Below are 19951 nucleotides of genomic sequence, written 5' to 3' on the forward strand. Positions count from 1 at the left end.
CACTGGCATTGGGTGGCATTCAGCTCCCTTCAGTTAGAGGGGCAGTTGCTGGGAGCAAGCCATGTTCTAGAAGGGCAAAGGTGGCCAAAGTGTCTGGGAGTCACTATCAGAATCCAAGTATGAAAGGAAAAAATGCTCTTGTTTTTTACAGAAAGAAAAGTTCATCTAGAGTCAAAGTGTGGGTCAGTTCTTAACTACAGCCAAATGTGAGGATGACTGTCATGGAGGTTAGAACATTTTTTCAGGTGTACTGACTCAGATCACTCATAGAATCGCAGAATCACACCCACCAGTAGCATTTGGGAAGTAATCTCTGAAGATTGTCTTGTCCCACACATCTGCTAAACTCCCCTTCAGTTAATGTGCCTGAAGTGTGGTAGGATCTAATGAGTGATGGCTGTTCATGGGCCCCTCATCCCACCAGTGTGGCCTCACGTGGAAGGGGATCAACCCACAGCTGGGGCATATCTGGAGCAGGGCTTCAAGTGCAATAAGAAATTGACCCACGGAGACTCCCACCAGGAATGGATGCAACGTTCCATTTATAGAAGGACTCTGCTTCTGAATAAACCATCACCCTCAGTGATGTACCTGGTTTCACTCTTCCGATACAGGTGGATATACGTAAAATGGACAATTATTCACACCACACTGTCCACATTCTTCATTTTCCTTAATGCAAACCCTTTGCAAACAAAGTGGTGTGGTCAAAATGGGTCTCAAGATGTGGGAAGACTGGCTAAATGTCTCTGCATGCCAGCTCATCACAACGGGATATGTTGGCTGGAATTGCAAAGACATGGGTATATCTCTCCTGGAAGACTTGTGAGGAAATTGAGGGAGCAGTGGGTTCTATCAGCTCCTGCTCTACACACCCTGCCTGCACTGGGAAATGAAGAAATGGGTTGAAATGAGAAGGGATCTGGGCCCCAGCTTAGACAAGTGAAGGATCATCCAGTCCACCGTGAACTCAGGAGGCCAGGAACAAGTCCACGGGCAGAGGCTTGCCAGAAGATGGGGCTGGGCTGCCCACCCTGAGTGCAAAGAAAGTCCTCCTTTCAGGAGCCCTGTGGAGAAGGGTGGACTAAGACCGTCCCTGTACTCAGGCAGAGGGAAAGTATTCTTCATTGTCATCAAGGAGGAGACTCCCAATGCCTTGAAGAATGAGACCTGTTGCTTAGCTTTAGAGGAAAAATTCCCTCATCAAAACAGAGGTACCTTTTTCTATTTCAGATGCACTAAAATGTGCAGAAAGGCTTTTACAATATTGACAGTTTTAACACTAAACCCTCAGGAGCTCAGCTTCCTTTGGGAATGGAAGGAGAAAGTCGTTCAACAACAATGTCTACCTCTTCAAATCTCCCAGAGGGCTGCAATGAAGAGGCCAGATGTCAATTTGTCAGTCAGGGTTCCCCTTGCAAGTGCAGAAGAGGAATCTGCTCATCTACCTTTAGAAATCCATTTCTGCAATAAATTGAATTGTGTCCTAAACTACATCGACAAACAGATGGAAAAACTAAGGACATTAGTCAAACATTCTAAAGACAAGGCAGGGAGCATGGAAGTAACTCCAAAGAAGCTGCTTTCACAGTTTACATCTCTTGACAGCATTTTTTAAGATTTTGTGTTTTTCCTTTACAGAATACTTCACAGAATGCATCTGGACTTCTTCAGGGATTAGGTCACCTAGCTACCAGCTAGCTAGCATTTTAATTAATCTCCAATCACCCGCTCTGCTGAGGAACCTCTTATCACACAAGGCCATGACTCCTCAGGAAATGTAACAAAAGACTTTGAACGGTTTTACATGAAAGGGGAAGAAAAACCAAAAACTAACTCGGTGTGGAGTGAGTGCCTCAGAATAAATATCATTAATATATGATCCCAAAAGGCTTTACAACAGCCTTGAAAGGAGACATGATAGATTGTTCTTTAGGGGTTGTGAGAGGAGAGGAAAGGAGATGATACTTCACACAAAGTCTGCTGGGCTTCTGTTTCCCCTCAATAATGCTCCCAGCACATTGTAGATTAATGTAAGTGCTTTGTTAAATTTCACCTCAATTTTCATTGATGCCTACCTTCTTACTTGCTACCGTTCTGTGATATTCCTCCTTTTCCTGTGATATTTCTCAGGAAATGAGACCTGTGCCTGGATATCTACCCCATGCTTTGATTTTAGTTTGTTGACTCAACTACATAGAGTGAGGTGGTTCTGAGGTTTTTTTAGGCTTCTGTAAGATTTACAAGCAATAACAGCAGGACAAAAAGGAGATGGCTTGCATAGAGGAAGATGCACTGCACCAAGAATTCAAACTTTTCAAGAACTTAAATAATGAATTCAGGACCAACTTCTTATGAAATGAAGCTTCATTTATACAGTGTTCACAAGAAAGAAAAGACAAAAAAAAAAAAATAACCACCACCACAGGAGAGAGAAAGGGGGCTCAATTTTCTATTAGTTTATTTAGTTTCTTTATTTGTTTACAAGGTGGTTTTTTTTTTTACTCCAACTGAATGAATTTCCATTCTCTGCTCTCCCTCCCTCCCCCCAATCTTTTTATACCCTTGAGTTTTTCCTTTTGATTATTCCCCTCCTCTTAAAGCTGCTTTTATTTTTCCCTCTGACAGCCAGAATGTTTTATCAAATCTGTTTTTCAGCAAGAAAGCTGGTAGTGATTGAGGAGGAATCTGTTTATAAAGCTTTCTGTTACACCTGGCTAAGTTCAAGCATGGATGGAAAGACAGTCCTGAAAACAGTATAGTTTTAACACAGGATGTTTGTCTTTTCCCTGTTTGGCTCTGTTTTTCCCTGAAAACGAAATCTTTCCCAGGGAATAAAACTACCCTCTTCTCTAACTGTCCTGCTTACCTTTACTTCCCACACATCTCCTCGTTTGTCACCATCTTCATGCCGCCTTCTCTCTGTTTCCCTCCTAAGGCAAAGGTGAAAACCATTTCGTTGAGGTGTTTTATTGTTCACTAGAATACATTTTAGAGCATCCTAAAATACACGTTTAAATAAATTACAGTAAGAATGATTGAGAAACGGCTATTTTTTTCCTCCAGTGACTGTAAAGGGACTCTGGAGTAAAGAGCTCAAACACAATACCTTACATATTATTTACAGTAGATTCCTACTGTAACCCCCCTACTAACTTTACTCTTAGTGCACACAATGGTGCCTTCTTCCTCTAGGTTGAGTCTCCTCTCTTGTTTTCCTTCAAGCCTTTGCTCGAATGTCTTATCCTTCTACATTCTTTTGCTCTGTCTCATCTTCTTTTAACTTCCTGAAGCATTATTTCTTCCACTGACCTTCTGCCTTTACTCACTGCAGCTTGGATGCAGAAATGTTGAACGATACGAGGGTCACAGAGTTCCTTCTCTTGGGCTTCCCCTCCCTTCACCATCAGGAGCGCCTAATGGCAATCGGTCTCCTGGCTTTGTACCTGGTGACCTTAGGGGGAAACGTACTGATCATTTCCGTTGTTCTTGCTGAAAGCAAACTCTACAAGCCCATGTACTTTTTCCTCTGTAACCTGTCCTGTTTGGAGATCTTCATCACAACATGCATCATACCCAAAGCCATAGGAAATTTGCTGACAGGCAGAAAAGCCATTTCCTACCCAGGCTGCTTAACTCAGTGCTACTTCTACTCCCTTCTGGGCTACATCGAGTTTGTCCTTCTGGCTGTGATGTCCTATGACCGTTATGTGGCCATATGCTACCCTCTTCAGTATGCCATGGTCATGAGCAGTCAACTTTGTCTTCAGCTACTGTTGGGCTCGTGGACTGCGGGCTTCTTGGCCACCATTGTTTCCACTGTCCTGGTTGCCAAGATGCCCTTCTGCAATGACAACAGTATTGACCACTTCTTCTGTGACAGCATGCTTTTGATCAAGTTGTGCTGTGCAGAAACACAGATTGTTGAGCTGATCACCTGCATGGCCTCATCCATCATCATCCTCGATTCACTGGGCATGACAGCAATGTCCTACCTTTGCATCATTAACACCATACTTAGACGGCCCTCAGCTTCCTCACAGCAGAAGACATTCTCTACATGCTCCTCTAACTTCACCATTGTCATCTTGGGCTATGGTAGCTGCATTTTCATGTATGTCCAGCCTTCAAGTCATCACATTTCCTATAATAAGGCAGTTGCTCTTCTCAACACAGTGGTAACTCCTTTGATGAGTCCCTTTATTTTCAGCCTGAGGAACCAGCTGATGAAAGATGCTGTCAAGGCAGGCTTGAAAACAAGTGTGATAATCTTCAGGAAACACTTTTCTGTCTAAGATGACATTTTGTAAAGGAATTTTGAAAGGGAAGAGGGCTGGGAATGCAATTGCGGAAATGAGATCTCTCTTTCTTAGCAGTGTAAAGTTTCCTGAAATTAATATTGCTCCAGGTTCTCTCCTGCAACAGATGATAAGAATGAAGACCTTAGCTGGGAGTGCCTTTCAAATGACCTAAAAGCACTGTACAGACCCTGCCTAATACCACAATGGCATTTTCTAAGTGTGGAAACCAAGATAGAAATCAACAAGCAGAGAACTTCATCCCTCCATGGCACACTGAATTCTCAACAAATTTCACCGTCTCCCAGTTCTGATGAAACTTCTCATTGCTCCTAAATCTGGTTTCCTGATTATTTTTGGTAGCAGATCTTTGTTGAACCTCTTAATCTTTAGAAAATAACAGAAAATAGGCAGAACACAATAAATAGAAAAACAACGGCTTTGTTTCTCTTCCAAGTGGCACTTACATCTCCACATTTTGTTCTCCTGCTTAGAACAAAAAAATGCCTAAAATAAAGTCCAGTTTAACTGTCTAAAATTCTCTCTCTTCTACTTTGGTACAAAATCTACAATACTTATCAGCAATGTAGTCTTGGGTAACAAGATCTAGATCACGTTTGGTGAAATAAATGTCCAGTCCTTGACACAATGCTCTCAGACAGCAATACTTTAGCTAATCTGGAAAATTCAGATTAATTAGTTTATGCAAACATAGACTTTTGTAAGTCTCTAAAAAGATGAGTTCATCGTCTGGCCTCCTTTAATAGTGGGGAGGAATCGGGACTCTAGAAGGTGGGAGTGGTCTTCAGGAGAACTGTACTTAGCATAGACTTGACAGCTTAATTCTTCAATATGTAATGCCAGGTGCACTGAGCCACATGCTGGGCAATGTGTGGTAATTGGCACAAGTGAGGGGCTCTTGCTAGTGGGGCCATCCCTTGAAGACATGAGGATTACAACTGTACCTTAAACTTCAGAACTAAACAGTAACATCTCCTCTTCCCTCATCCCTGTCACAGCATTGCCATTTTGTAATTTTCCTGGATTACTTTTCACTTATAGTTTGCAAGAAAAATAGGCTCTTTGGGAAACAGAATCAAAACCAGGATTTGCTCATTCATGTAAATAAAAATATGAGATTGTCATTCAATATGAGACATTTTTTGCGTTTGATCTGAGAGTTTTCTTGCATTGTTTAAATAACTTCCCTCCCAAGCCATGGAAACACTGAAATATATAGATCATTACATCAAGCTGATATGTATGTTACTTATACAGAAAACTAAGATGGATGAGTGTAGTCCCAAATGCCTCAGTTAGTGGGATGAATCCTATCCCAGCCAAGGTGGCAAAGAGTGCCGCCAATGCTTCCTCAGCAAACAGATTTTTGGAATCACAAGCAGTGATTTAGCTTATCTGTCTTAGGCATGTTTTTGTGAAAAAATCCTACCCAAAGTCATTTGTGCATCAATGGCTCTGATATTTTTGTGTAGATAGCTTAGGTTTGACTGAATCTCCACTGGTGCCTCTAGGCAGCAAATATCTGAGCTCCTTTGTCTTGCTCTAATGGTACGTTCTCCAGACTGTTCTTATTCACCTCATTCACACCAGGAAAATGTCCAAGTGCTGCTGCGGGCATAGTTCATTCAGGAAAGCGCTCCTTATAAGTAAAGCACAGGTCACTCCAAGAGCTGTTCTTTACAAGGCATATATGAACAAGTGTGCTACTTCCTCTACTCTGGGCAGATGCCAAACTGTATTTCAAGCCACATGTGCATGCAGAACATCCTTAGTGTCAGCCTACAAAACAAAGCACGCATTACAGCCCTCACTTGATTTCATGCACTCTGGGGGGGAAGAAACACAGAAATACAGGACTATTTCTCTGGGCTGCAGGGAATCCTCGTGAGACCCAGGAGACATGGAAGTTACACACTATGAGCAGCATGGCCTGAGGACCAGGGTTTCCTCCCTGTAATGGGTGTCGACAATAAATACCATACTTTCACACTCTAAAAGTCTTAATCTGGAAGTATATTTTCTTTTCTTAAAACTGAAGATAGATCAATTGGCGTTCCTGTTTGGAAGTTTTAGTAGTTTGGGGACAGAGGCAAGTTGGGGGCTGGACCATCAGGGCTCACAGATGGGAATGGGCTTTCTAAAATCCTGCTGGAAAGAGCCAGATGTGGGATTTGTGGTTGAACTCAAGGATAGGGAGAACCCCTTAGGATCTGAGGCAACTGTGCCTTCAAATCAGCTCTTCCCAGCTGGACACTGCCAAGGAGTAACTATGAGTGGTGGTGTTCAGGAAGCACGGTATGCACGAAGTACACCCAGAGCTGCGCCAGTGCCTGGAGAAGACTTCAAGCAGAGCCAGGGCTGATGGTGACAGTTCCCAACAGGTGTCCAGCTCAGGAATATGCAGGTAAGATGCCACAGAGGGAACGTTGACTGTGACTTCTTTTGCAGGGACAGGATTTAACAGCAGAAGGGAGACAGGACGAAAGGCCCTTTGAGATCAAAAGTGCATGAGAGCTGTCACAATGAAAGAAGACAGGGTTACAGCATTGGTGAATAAGGGAAAAGCAACTGGTATCATCTACCTGGACTTATGCAAAGCATTTGACGCTGTCCCACATGACATTTCCAAATTGGAGAGATACGGATTTGACAGATGGACACATATTCTGCTGGTTGCCATTGAACTGAAGATCAAAGCAGTTTCAGTCAGCTCTGACAAATTTTACCTTGCAAGTACCTCCTTCTTTTGATTTATGATCCTGACTCATTGCAAATGGCTTCTGTGGAGACTTTTACAACTATCTGAGATGAATGCCTCCCAAATCACCTTCTCTGAGACACTCTCTTGGTTCCTTCTGCTACCCATGGGAAGAGAGAAATTTCCCATTCATGATTCTTCACGTCCTAAGATGGGTGACCATATAGTCTCTCCACTGACCGCAGAAAAGGGCCTCAGATGAAATGCCTTATAGAAATATTACACTGGAGCTCAGATCTAAGTTCAGACCTAAGATTTTGACCTTAATTTAGACCACTGCTTCATTAAGTGGGATGACTTACAGTTCCTAAATCGTAAGTGAGGCTAGATGATGAGGTCAGGAGAAGGTATTGTAATAAAGATGTCTGTACTTGGACAGAAGAGAACTCCTCTGTCAGGGAGCAGCAAGAGCTGAGATGTTCCCTACAAGAAGATAAGCTGCGAGCTGAGGGATACATCATAGCTGGCAGCATAGGTGCCTCTCCAGCTAGGCCACAGCCCCAGAGTATCTGAGCAAGGCAAGCAGGACAGGCGTGGGGATGGTGGCCTGCAGTCAAGCCAGGAAGTCAATCCATTGGTTAGCTTGAGGTTCAGGTCCAGTAATCACCAAGCAGGACCATGGTGATAAGGCGGTGCCAAGATCAAGCCAGGAAGTCAGTCTGAAATTGAGGTCTAGATCAAAGGGCTCCATGGCCAGACATGGACATGGGTGTGGGAGAGTCAGAGGCTGATCTGGAGATCAGTACTCTTACAGCATAGGGGAGGGACTGAAGGTCTAGAGCTCCTGTGCCCATGACTGTGGATGGAGGGCTCGGCTAAGGCTGATCAGGGTCGTTGAGGTTTATTAATTCCCTTAGGCCTCTGACATCCCCCAAACTCCAAAAAATGAGTTGAACAGAGTCCATGAAGCTAAGCAGAGAAGTAGGCCTGAGGGAAGATAAAACAGAAGGATGTCTTGATGTCTGTTTTGCTGAAGACTTGGAAGAAGATATACCAGTTTCGACTCCCTGAGTAGCCACTGTCACCTTAGCCTGAAGACCTGAAGAAAGAGTCTCTCTGACCATTCTGATCCTCAGAAGTCCTTGTATCCAACCTGGGACACTATGGCCTGGATGGTATACAAGACTGGATGAAAAACTGTCTGGATTAGTGGTCTCAAAGGGAAATAGGGAATCTCCCATACTCTACCCAAAGTCCAGCTACTGTCTGGCAGGCTGCTCTGATCCAGAATACTGCATCCAGCACCCCACCACCTCTGTACAAGAAAGACACTTGTAAACTTTCATCAGAGACATTAAGATGGTCAGGGGGGTAGAACACCTGATCTGTGAGGACAAGCTGAGGAAAGTGGTTCTTGTTTAGCTTGGTGAAGACACACCTTAAAAAGAATGTACTAGCATCCTTCCAGAATCTGAGGAGGCCACTGAAAAGACATAGCTGAGCTGTTCACAGAGTTGCCTGGCAGGAAGACAAAAGACATGGTCATAACCTGAAACAGGGGCGATTCTGACCTGGAAGAGGAAGAACATTGACCGTGAGGATAGACAGACATTGAACCAAATTGTCCAGGCAGTCTGTGGAATATCCATCCTTTGAGGTTTTTCAAGACTCCAGTGGACACAGGCCTGACCACCAAGTCTGACTTCACTGGAGACCATGCTCTGTGCACTTGCTTACTGTAAATGACTTCTCAGGGTCCCTCTTTCCCTTAATTTTCAGTGGAGAGACAAAGGAGTCCACTTTTCATGAAGTGCAAGTCAATAGCGTGAGCAGTATCATGCCTTCTTGCTCCCCTTGACCTAAAGCCAGAGCAAAGGACAACCCTGTGCACCATTCCTTTAGGAGAGTGGAATCCTAACTGGGAGTCTAGATCAGTAGCAGATCTCACTTTAGCCCCCAGCAAGTTAGGCACCCTTGCCTCTGGGAAAGGTTAGAGTTTTCTCTCTCAATAGGCAGAACCTTGCACAGATGGGGGTGATTCATCCTGTCCCACATTGCCAGTCTTTTCAGCTTGGAGGAAATGCCTCCTTTCTCCCCACTGACCATTCATGGTGTCTGGAAGGAGAAGCTGTCACACATATCTCATTGTAGTTCTTCTCCATGAGTTTGAAGAGATCACGGCTCATTCCCCTAGCTCATTTCCCATCTTTCTAAGAGCATAAAGATCCAGGGGAGGGCAGTTCATGGCTTTCATCCCCACAGGACTCACTTTCTATGATACAAAGAGAGCACTGAGCTACAGGATGAACCTTCAGGAGACTCTTCTATAAACCCAGGAGGCACTGCAGAGCTGGTGACATTCAGGTGCTGCTGAAGACTCACAGGAGGAGATGCTGGCAGAAGAGTGCATGAGCAGAGCAATGACTGAGTCTTGGGTCAGGGTCTGCAGGCAGAATTGGACAGGGGAGGATGGAACGGGGAAGAGGCAGAGGATGACACACAGACCTTGCCTTTCATGCTCCATTACCCTCAGAGGAAAGGTCATCACATCATGCTGGGGATTCCCGGTAGGGGCTAGATTTGCTGAGGTAGGTGTGAGTGTGATTAATGCACCAGTGGCTCTTTGCACAGTGGCAAGTAGGAAGTGAGACCATGTGTCTTGGTACAGTCCTGTCCTGTATCTCTTCTTCTTCCAGTTCACTCCTTCCTCTTTCCTCTAGCTACCCTTTCTGCATCCTTGACATTGTTGAAAAGAGATACAGGCAGCATGGTTGTCAGTGCAGTGTCAGAGCTGTGGGGCATAAGCTCATGGCAGTCATGCACCTCGGTGGACATGAAGAGGTTTGGACAGAGTGTATGGGGCCAGTGTGCCAAAACATATTCCTTGTTGTCTCAACTTTCTTAATCTCTCTCCATCTCTTTCTCTATCTTGCTTGTATCTTAGGGATTGGTCTCAATCACTCAGCTATCTCACAGTTGTCTCTCAGCCATCTACATGGGATGTGACTTAGAGAGCAGTGAATCTGAGGCATTCTCCTCATGGAAGCACCTTCAGGAACAAGGCATCCCAGTGTAGGTTGGGTGAATCACTGAGTAAAAGGGCTCCTCCATCCTAGGAACTCTCTGGGCTGTCTGGGTGCATACCTTGGCCATCTCCAACTCGCTGTAAAAGGTATAAAGTTCAAGACAGAGAATCATCAGGGACAGTGTTTTGTTTGACCTGAGTGCTATGAAAGCACAAAGAGGAGGCATGGGCAAAGTGCTCTGTCTTTCAGCCATGGACATTCCCTGAGAAGGCAATTAGGCATTTACTGGAAACTTGTGCTTGACCATGATCCTGCACTGCCTCAGCAATGTTTTCATTGTTGAACAGGGAGCTCTGAGAACGCAGATGGCAATCCTGAGGTGTAGGTCTGTGCTGCTGCAGGGACGCAGCCGAAATGGACCCAGAAATTGAATCTGAGGAGGAAAATATGTTCAGTAAATGATCATCACGCCTGTCCTTTTCTCTCCTCCTCGGTCAACATCACTTTTCCTTATTTGGCTTAGATAGCTCAGGTACCTCTTCTTTGGAATTCAGTTTTCCCTACCCTTCTCTCCCAAGTTCACAACTGCTTGTAAGTCTCTTGTCTAACAGAGCCTGTGCAGTGCCTTCAGCTACCAAGCTAGTAACTCCTGGGCAGTCTCAGTCAGTGGAAAGAGAAGGACTGTCCAGGAACAGAATTGTCTCATCAGAAATTAAATGCTTCAGGGAGTTGAGACCACTAATCCTGTTCAGTGTTCACTCCTCTGCAGTTTGAAGAAACAACTTATGGCATGATGCGTTCCCCTAAAGGCTTTTTTGCATGATGGGGCTTTTCTATCTGGCCCATCTTTCTGTTGCTGGAAAGCAGGGCTTGGCTAACGCCTATGCTGGATACTACTAGGAATAACTTCATGTGTCATAATGTAATGTGAGAAAATGAACATTCTTTTTCATTCCACAGAAATAGACACCTCAATGCACCTCATCTCTCTAATCAGAGGAGGTTCTTCTAAGAAAAGCAGATTGGCCCTCTCGAAGAACCTGTTCCTGCCCTTTCACTAGGAATGGAGCCCCTAAACTAAGTGTGAATTTAGTCAAATGAGGGAAAACCTCCATGTTGTCTCTGGCAGTGCGTTCCTCCTAATTCCTTTTTACAAAAAAACACAGAAATGCATGCCTTTCCTCAGGTTCCCTTCCTGCCAAGTGGGGAAAAGAAGGTCCTACAGCACTTCATGGAGAAAGAGGAATGGGACAATCAGACATCACCAGTGGAGTTCCTCCTGCTGGGACTGAGTAATGTCCCCAAGCCTCAGGTGCCTCTCTTTCTCCTCTCGCTCATGATCTACATGGTGACCGTGTTTTGCAACATCTTCATTGTCATGCTGGTGGTGGTAGACTGGCATCTTCACACGCCCATGTACGTCTTCCTGGGGAATTTCTCCATTGTGGAAATCTGCTATACATCCACCATCCTACCAAGGCTGCTGGTCAGCTTCCTTACTGAGGACATAACCATTTCTGCTCAAGGCTGCATGACACAGTTTTTTTTCTTTGGCTGTTTTGCAGGTACTGAGTGTTATCTGCTGGCCACCATGTCCTATGATCGGTACTTGGCCATATGTCAACCCCTGCTCTATGCAAGCCTCATGAATTGGACGCTCTGTCTTCAGCTAGTGGCTGGTTCCTGGCTGGCAGGATTACTAATGTCTACCATAGTCACTGGGCTATTTTCCAAATTACAGTTCTGTGGTCCCAATGCAATTGATCACTTCTTCTGTGATTTTGCCCCATTGCTAGAGCTTGCCTGCAGTGACACTACGGTGCTTAGTCTAGCTACTTTCATAATCTGCTTTCTGGATGTAGTCTTCCCATTTATACTTACATTGGTATTCTATATATGCATCATAGCTGTGATCCTGAGGATCCCAACCAGCATGGGGAGGCAGAAGGCCTTCTCCACCTGCTCCTCTCACCTCATCGTGGTCACTGTTTTCTATGGCACTCTCATTGTTGTCTATATGATACCCAGGACAGCCTCACTGAGGCAGCTCAATAAAGTGCTCTCTTTTTTCTACACCATCCTCACTCCCATAGTCAATCCACTCCTCTACAGCCTGCGGAACAGGGAAGTCAAGGGAGCTTTTGAAAATGCACTTAGAAAAACTGTGGCCTGCATTGAGAGCTCATACTGGTTGTGATCCACCAGGAATAAACAGGTTGTGGTTATGTCAAGTGTGGACAACTCATAAGTGCGTATTTTGTGTACCAGGTAAATCTTTAGAAGTGCAGAATCTGGCGACTGTTTGGGGAATGAGAATTGGGAAAAGAGAATTTGTGTCTTAAAGAAATATAGGTCTGGTGTTGAAGAGTGTAAAAAAATTCCCTGGCTTTCTTCCTTCTTTAATGTAAACACAATTGTGATCCCACAAGTTGGAGCTGTTGAAATGCCACACTTGCCCAGGAGTGGGAGAAAACTCACTTTAAACATGCTGTTGTGTCTTCTGCTATGTAGACAAGCTGAGGGGTGTGATTCCTGCATGTCTGGGATTCCTCAGGACATCTCCATATTGACAGTGAGAAGAGGGCAGGGGAATCAAGGTCTTCCATTGGACATGTCTAAATCTGAATCCCATCCCTCCTGGTTTTGGGGCTTTCTAGCAAAGAACCGTGAAGGCTAATCTGATAGGGTCAGCCCTTCTGAAGAAAAAACAAACAAAAAAGTAGATCCTTCTTCAGAAGAAAGCTACACAAATTAGGTCTCAGTTTCTCATTTTTTTAACACAGAAATCATACACTTCCTCCTTCTTTCTTTGTCATAATCCAACCTCCCTCCCCAAACTTATTTGTTTCCCACTGGCTGACTTAGATCTTCCAAACTGAGTTCTGTTTTCTTCTCTTCCTATCCTACTCTGCTTTCCTTCTTTTACTCCTGCATTTCATGCTCACAAGAACTCTGAGGCTCTCTTCAGTCTTTCCTTGCTTTGCCTCATCTGCAGTCATGGATGAAAGCCTAATTTATTTCTTTGTTTTGTTTGTTTTGTTTTTATAATTGAACCAATCCTAATCCTGCTGCAGTGGGAGATGAAAAGAAACAGGGCTACTAATAAAGCAAGCTCCTCTACTAGTCAAGTCCTATGCCCAGAGAGATGAATATGATAACTGTGTGATATAAATCAGTCATTAAATTCTGGGTACCCTTAATTACCTACAGGATATAAACATAAGCAGTATGTAGATTCTCTGGGTGACATTCATATAACTGAGGTTTGAAACGTAGCCCTCTAAGTCTTGACTTAGTGACATTGCTCCCTTGTCTATTTTAGAACTGTACTTGCAGAGGGCAATTCAATCCCAAGAACCAGTGTCTCAGAGATGACTAGAAGTTTTTTTGATCATTGCAGGATTCCCTTTTCTCATCACAATAACATTGTGCTGGATCAAGTGTGGGAACTTACAGTAGCAGTATGATATGGGTTCTCAGAAATACAATGAATTCTCGATACACATAGAATCCTCACATTAAGGCATGTGACAGCTTGCTCTGCTCTGAGCGGCTTCTTGGACTAGATGACCTCCAAAATAAGAAACTCACTTGAGAATCCCTGGATTCAATTTATTTTTAAGGATAAGTCCTCTGAAATTCATCTCAGCAAACTTTTATGATCCAGTTGTCAGCTAGTCAGGCAGACTTCCAGATTAGCTGCAGCAGAATGACAGGTCCTCTTCTAAGATGTATGCCCTCATCAGGTAGGATGGATTCTCCTCTGGAGATCCAGAGATGCTTCTTTCTCATAATTGTTTATGGAGGAAGCTGAGGCGATGGCGTAGAAAACTGGCTCAGACTTTGCCACAAGAGGCTCTATCACTCTGTATTCATAGGTCATCAGAGCCACTTGAGAAACTCTAAGCTGGCCTGCTTGGCCTCAGACTCCTACTCCAGAAGGTCACAGGTTTCCTGTAGACGATGTGCACATGTCCAGTGCATCTGGCATAATAATGGCTACCAACAAGACGTGCCAACCAACTGAGCTTCCTCTTTGAACATACCTTCACGCTCAGTGAGACATTCTGAGAGGGAGGCACCTCACCTTATGCTCCTTAATTGTCTAAATTAGCTCTAATGACTTGAACAGTAGATGTTTTCCTTCACTGACTAGTAAGGAAGTCAAAGAGAGACATCTTTACTGTAACCACTACTAATTGGGTAAGTGCTCAGAGCTTTCTTTTTGTTTTGGTAGTTCTAAAGAATTCCTTGACCCTCCTGTGGAATCAGACCATCTTGACCTGTCCCAAACTAAGCAGAGCTCTGTTAAAACTCACTCTCCCCCTTTTCTCCACATATCAGCAGGGGAGAGAGAAGTTCCCTTTCCCATGCATATCGGGAGAAAACAGAGAGGGATAAAGAGGTTTCTACATTCCTACACTGTATCCTGAAATCCAAGGGACCAAGTGTCTAGTTTGCTTGGTTATTGCACAATCATCAGGATATACACAAAAACCCCAAAAGTATGAAACCTTGAATGACAGCTATTGTTTTATTAGAATAAAAAGGCATTCACAGTCTTATTTCAGGAAGAATTATGGATATTCTACAGACTTGGTTAAGCTGAAATCACTGTGGTGATGTCACCGAAATTTGGGAATAAAAGAAAACTCCTTAACACCAATTTAGCATTAAGAAGCAGGCATTTCCTTTTATTGCAGTGCTGGGTATCAGGAGGATAGTTCCTCTAATCAGGCACCCCTAATGCTGGTTCTCTTGTCATATTTATACACAAATGTTACAAAGATTACAAAGTAAGTGGTGCACTCCCTGTTACAATAATTGGTTCATATTTCTTTGCCTAGTATGCAAACTGGAACGCATGCTCAGTTCCTTTCTCTGCCTCTATCTTTTGAGTAGGTGGGATAATTTGGGTAGGGGGCTTATGGGTCGGTGGTTGCGGGGACCCTGGCCCAAATTACCTTTCCCCTAGTTTCTCAATATTTTGGTGTTGGTAATTGTTCGCTATATGCCTCAGGAAGATAAGGATGCTCCTAGTATCCTCCCTTTCTGAAAATTATGTACATGAGGACCTTGAAGTGTCTTGTAGCTCCTCCTTTTTATCAGGATGTGTAACAGGTACTCATTCTAAGAATCGTTAGCCTTCTACCTAAAGTAGCAATGAATAGTTTCTTATCACATACAATACAAGTAGGCCTTCATTACAGGCCTATCTTTTTTGGCTACAGTACTATCTCTCACAGTATACTTCTGAATAAAATGCCCAGCACACAGCTAGACAAGTCCATAATACGTGAGCCATTGGCAGATAGGTAGGGCTCAAATGGGGTGACATCGGGGGGGGCAGCCAGTCACCTGCAGGGTTCCCCAAGTCTCGATTTTAGGGCCAGCACTCTTTAATTTTTTATACACAATCTGGATGCAGAAATTAAATGTCCATGAACTAAGTTTGCTGATGATACTAAACCAGGAGGAGCTGTTCAGAAGAGAACCAGGATTGATTTCTCCCTGCAGGCCCACAACTCCCATGGGCCCACTGTTCAGCTCACAGCTTTCCTAATTGTTTTTCTCAGTGCCCCCCTTCCCCCACCTAAACGTTGTGGTCCTAAAGCTGTATATAATGGAATTGAGCAGGGCCCTGAAGATGGCATAGAAAATAGTCCAACTATTTTAGGAGGGCTGTTCTGAGTATCATACAGACAACAATGAGGGTGCTGTACAAAATAGTGAGGCATTACTGAGGTGAGAGGAGCAGAAAACAACACATGCAAAAGGTAAATAAAATAGTAATAACACCACTGCGAGTAGATATGGTGCCATCTCCAGTCAGGAAGCAGGCCAGCAGCTGGGATAGAGTGGTGGAGCTGTAGCAGGTTTCCAGGGAGGACAGATTCTCCAGGAAGAAGTCCATAGGTTTGAAAAGATATTGGTTTTCCACAAGGAACACAATGATGAAGGTGTTCCCAACCACATTCCCAGGGCAGGTCACATGAGAGAGGAGGAAGAGATTTGTCAAAGGGTTAGGGACATTCCCCATTCACACTAGGGGAAACTCCATTGATGATGTCTGATTGTCCCATCCCTCTTTCTCCATGGAAGGCTAAGGCCCTTCTTATCCGCTCTCTTCCAGTAGGGCACCTGTGAGGAAGAACATTTGTTTCTTTGTTAGTTGCTTAAAGAAATTGTGAAGATCCGAGAGGTGAAACATGAAGGTCTCTGTGCCTCTGAGTGCATGCGTACTCCCTAGGTGTGCTCTGTGCCCTTGCACGCACAGAGGCCGTGCAGTGCAGCAGTCGTAGTGTCTCCCTGGCCTCCTGCTGCCACTCCCAGAGCTGTCCGGCACCTCAGCCCAATGTTGTATTGCCCAGCTCTGCACTCGTCTGAGATGTCCCATGACATGAAGAATGGACACAGGGACCTCAGTTCAAGGAAGCACATCCCAGTGCTGTATTCAGGTGGTTTCCCAGAGGACATTACTCACTGTGAAGTGCCTGCAATACGCCTTCATCGCACTCCCAGGAATTGCTGATGGCATTTGTGCTCACTTGGGTTCACTTCCCCACATGCACACCATGTGCAATGATTACGTCTCATCTGTACAACGCAAACATGGCATTCCCACCTAGTCATTCCATGTCCCTCTGTGGAGGGAAGAACAGCCTTCCTGAACTGTGCTGAGAGGCCACTTCTAGAAATGGTCGTTGTTATTGGCTGGTCTGTGATGATGGTCATGGGGGAGCTTCCCAGGGGTGTCCAGCACATACAGGCAGAGAACAGACCCTGTGCTGCTGGTCCTTTTTGTCTCTCCCAGGAGGCCTAGTTGTGTGAGGACACCACTGCATGCTCACACTCTGCACACTCACACACTTTAGCTTTTCACTCGTGCTTTCCTCTCCCTGGCGTTTCCCAGCCTAGCCCCTCCCTGGGCCCACCCCCATCTCCCTGTCTCAGCCCAGCACAGAAGCCCAGTCTGGTTTGGCCCCGCAGTAAGAAATGGAGGAAATGGAGGTCAGTGACGGCGTCTCTCTGGCTGGCGTGCTCAGGAGATCACGAGCCCAGAAAGCCTTCAGCCCCAGTGCCAGCCCCACTCCCCAGAACATGAGTTCATGTCATGCATGAGAGAACTGGCTCCTCAGACAGCTCCTCCTGCTCCAGTCACAGGGCAGCCTGCCCCTCAGCTGCCACCCACAGCAAAGAGTTTCTTTTTCCAAGTCTTTCTTGCACACACATGGTGCCCTGCTCTTCTTCCAGACATCCCATCTCCCCACAGAGCCTTTCCCCAAGGAGAGAACATCTGCACTAGCCTGGCCAGCCATTCCTGAACCCTGTCCCCATGGTCTCTGCAGCCCCTCAGCTGGGGGTGCTGTTCTGCAGAGCATAACGGCTGTTGTGGCTGGGGCCAAAGGGTGACTCTGTGGGGCCATGCTGGTCAGGCTGGGAGGCAGACCCAGCTGATGGTGGTCACAGCCACAGACCACCTCCCACACAAGGTCTCATGTGGCCATGGGGGTGGCGGCAGTGTGTGCTCAGAGGTACCCTCCCTAATTCCAGTGCTGTGAGATGCATTTGAGGGCTTCACTGGATCCAGGCTATGAAAGTCGACTGAGGGTAAAACATACCGTTCATGAGACTCTTCCCTGTGCCTGCTTTATCCCCTGGGGCTGCCAGCTCTTGTTTGCAGGTTCACACCCAGAATTAGCATATTATCCCTGGGTGACTCCAAGATGGACAGGCTCAAGCTGGGTGGGCTTGATTTACTGCTGGCTCTCTGGCACATGCTGTCCCTGCAGATCCTTGGTACTCTTCTGGCAGCTCCCAAGTCCCTCCAGAAAAATGTTCACCTGCCATCAGTGCTAATACACGCTGTAGAGCCCCAGGCACATTAGTGTGACACCGTTCACTATTATTTGCGTGGGTGTTGGCCACCAACAAGCAAAACCTGAACCAGTCCTCAGTCCCTAGAAGGCCGTTCTGGGACCCTGTTCTCATCACCCTGAGCCTCCAGAGAAACAGCAAAACAACAAGCCTCTTAAGAGTCTATTCCTTGAACATGTTCTTGAGAGCAACTTTGGAAGAAGACCTAAGCCTTCAGGCACTGAGGACATGATGGATATGCTGTTATGGAGGCCACCTCTGTCACAGGTATCCATTGCCTGTCCCTTCCTGCAGTCACAGTACTGACACACCTCAGGACTGCGACCGAGCCTCAGGAGCACTCTGGCCTTACCCCACACAAGGGCTTAGAAGGAGGGTAGGGAAATGGAAAGAAAGCAGCTCTGGAAAGAACAAGGTTGGTGCTCCCTGGCAATGCTGTTGTGCTGGAACCCTTTTTCCCTCCACCCCTCCACAGGCACTTTGCCTTCAGCTTCACAAAGGTCTCCAAGGAAGGAACTCAGACTGCAGAGTCCTTTATTTTGTTTGAATACACAGAGAGTGTGGCTTCTCATTTACACAGTCTAAGAATCAAATCATAAAGGTAGATGGTGAATTAGAAGTGGGGTGAAGAATGACATTTCTTTGTGGGCAAAATTATCACAATTAAAAAAAGCAAAACCAAACAAGCTCCCCTGCCCCAAACAACATCAAATACTACAAAACATACAAAAGAGAGGCTGGGCCTATCACAACTTATATTATGATTGATATGCAGATGATGGGCACTTTATTGCTTTTGAAAAGCATCCAGTCATTAGTTTCCTCAGGGCGTTCTTGAGCTCCTGGTTCCTCATGCTATAGATGAGGGGGTTCACTGCTGGAGGCACCACTGAGTACAGAACTGCCACCACCAGATCCAGGGATGGAGAAGAGATAGAGGGAGGTTTCAGGTAGGCAAACACTGCTGTGCTCACAAACAAGGAGACCATGGCCAGATGAGGAAGGCACATGGAAAAGGCTTTGTGCCGTCCCTGCTCAGCAGGGATCCTCAGCACAGCTCTGAAGATCTGCACGTAAGAGAGCACAATGAAAACAAAACACCAGAAGTCACAAAGACACTAAGCACAATAACCCCAGCTTCCCTGAGGTAGATGTCTGAGCAGGAGAGTTTGAGGATCTGGGGGATTTCACAGAAGAACTGGTCCACAGCATTGCCTTGGCAGAGGGGTAGTGAAAATGTATTGGCCGTGTGCAGCACAGGATGGAGAAACCCACTGCCCCAGGCAGCTGCTGCCATTTTGGCACAAGCTCTGCTGCCCAGGAGGGTCCTGTAGTGCAGGGGTTTGCAGATGGCAGCATAGCGGTCGTAGGCCATGATGGTGAGAAGATACAATTCTGCTGACATCAAAAAGACAAACAAAAAGACCTGGGCAACACATCCTGCATAGGAAATGGCTTTGGTGTCCCCGAGGCAATGGGCAATGGCTGTGGGGAGAGTGGTGGAGATGCAGCCAAGGTCAAGAAAAGAAAGATTAAGGAGGAAGAAGTACATGGGGGTGTGGAGGTGGTGGTCACAGGCTACAGCGATGATGATGAGGCCATTGCCCAGGAGGGCAGCCAAGTAGATGACCAGGAAGAGCCAGAAGTGCAAGAGCTGCAACTCCCGCCTGTCTGCAAATGCCAGGAGGAGGAACTGCCTGGTGGAGTTACCATCGAACATCTTCTGCCTCTGGGCCTGGGGACCTGTTTACAGAGGAAAAGACAGTGACAAAATAGGGTACAATTTGTCTGAACAAAACCTACGCTATTTCTTGTAGAAACCACTGAAACTTACCTTCCTGTTTCAGGAAGATTTTTGGCAAGTCCCTGTCATGAACACCATTTGGTGATGGCTGATGGTCCCACAGGTGGCAGAGGGCTCTGCTGTGGCCTCTGGAGGAGTCAGTCCTACCCTACAGTAATAGGTAAAAAGAAACATGGGGCGATCTCAGAATAAATCCACTTGTGATATCAAAGAGCTTTTCAGCATT

General features: G+C 45.6%; 2 protein-coding genes and 1 pseudogene across 2 annotated transcripts; 2 read left to right on the forward strand and 1 right to left on the reverse strand.

The window, feature by feature from the left end:
- Positions 1-1780: 1780 nt before the first annotated feature.
- Positions 1781-5324, forward strand: LOC142603476 (olfactory receptor 6J1-like). Its single transcript, XM_075764359.1, has one exon. It carries the CDS (start codon positions 3348-3350, stop codon positions 4293-4295), a length of 948 nt encoding a protein of 315 aa, XP_075620474.1. The 5' UTR covers positions 1781-3347; the 3' UTR covers positions 4296-5324.
- Positions 5325-11274: 5950 nt separating this feature from the next.
- LOC142603547 (olfactory receptor 8A1-like) lies at positions 11275-12240 on the forward strand. Its single transcript, XM_075764864.1, has one exon. It carries the CDS (start codon positions 11275-11277, stop codon positions 12238-12240), a length of 966 nt encoding a protein of 321 aa, XP_075620979.1.
- Positions 12241-18679: 6439 nt separating this feature from the next.
- Positions 18680-19641, reverse strand: LOC104631786 (olfactory receptor 14A16-like; annotated as a pseudogene).
- Between the last annotated feature and the right edge of the window lie 310 nt (positions 19642-19951).

The sequence above is a fragment of the Balearica regulorum genome, chromosome 12 (genome assembly GCF_011004875.1).
Source record: "Balearica regulorum gibbericeps isolate bBalReg1 chromosome 12, bBalReg1.pri, whole genome shotgun sequence".
Lineage (NCBI taxonomy): Eukaryota > Metazoa > Chordata > Aves > Gruiformes > Gruidae > Balearica > Balearica regulorum.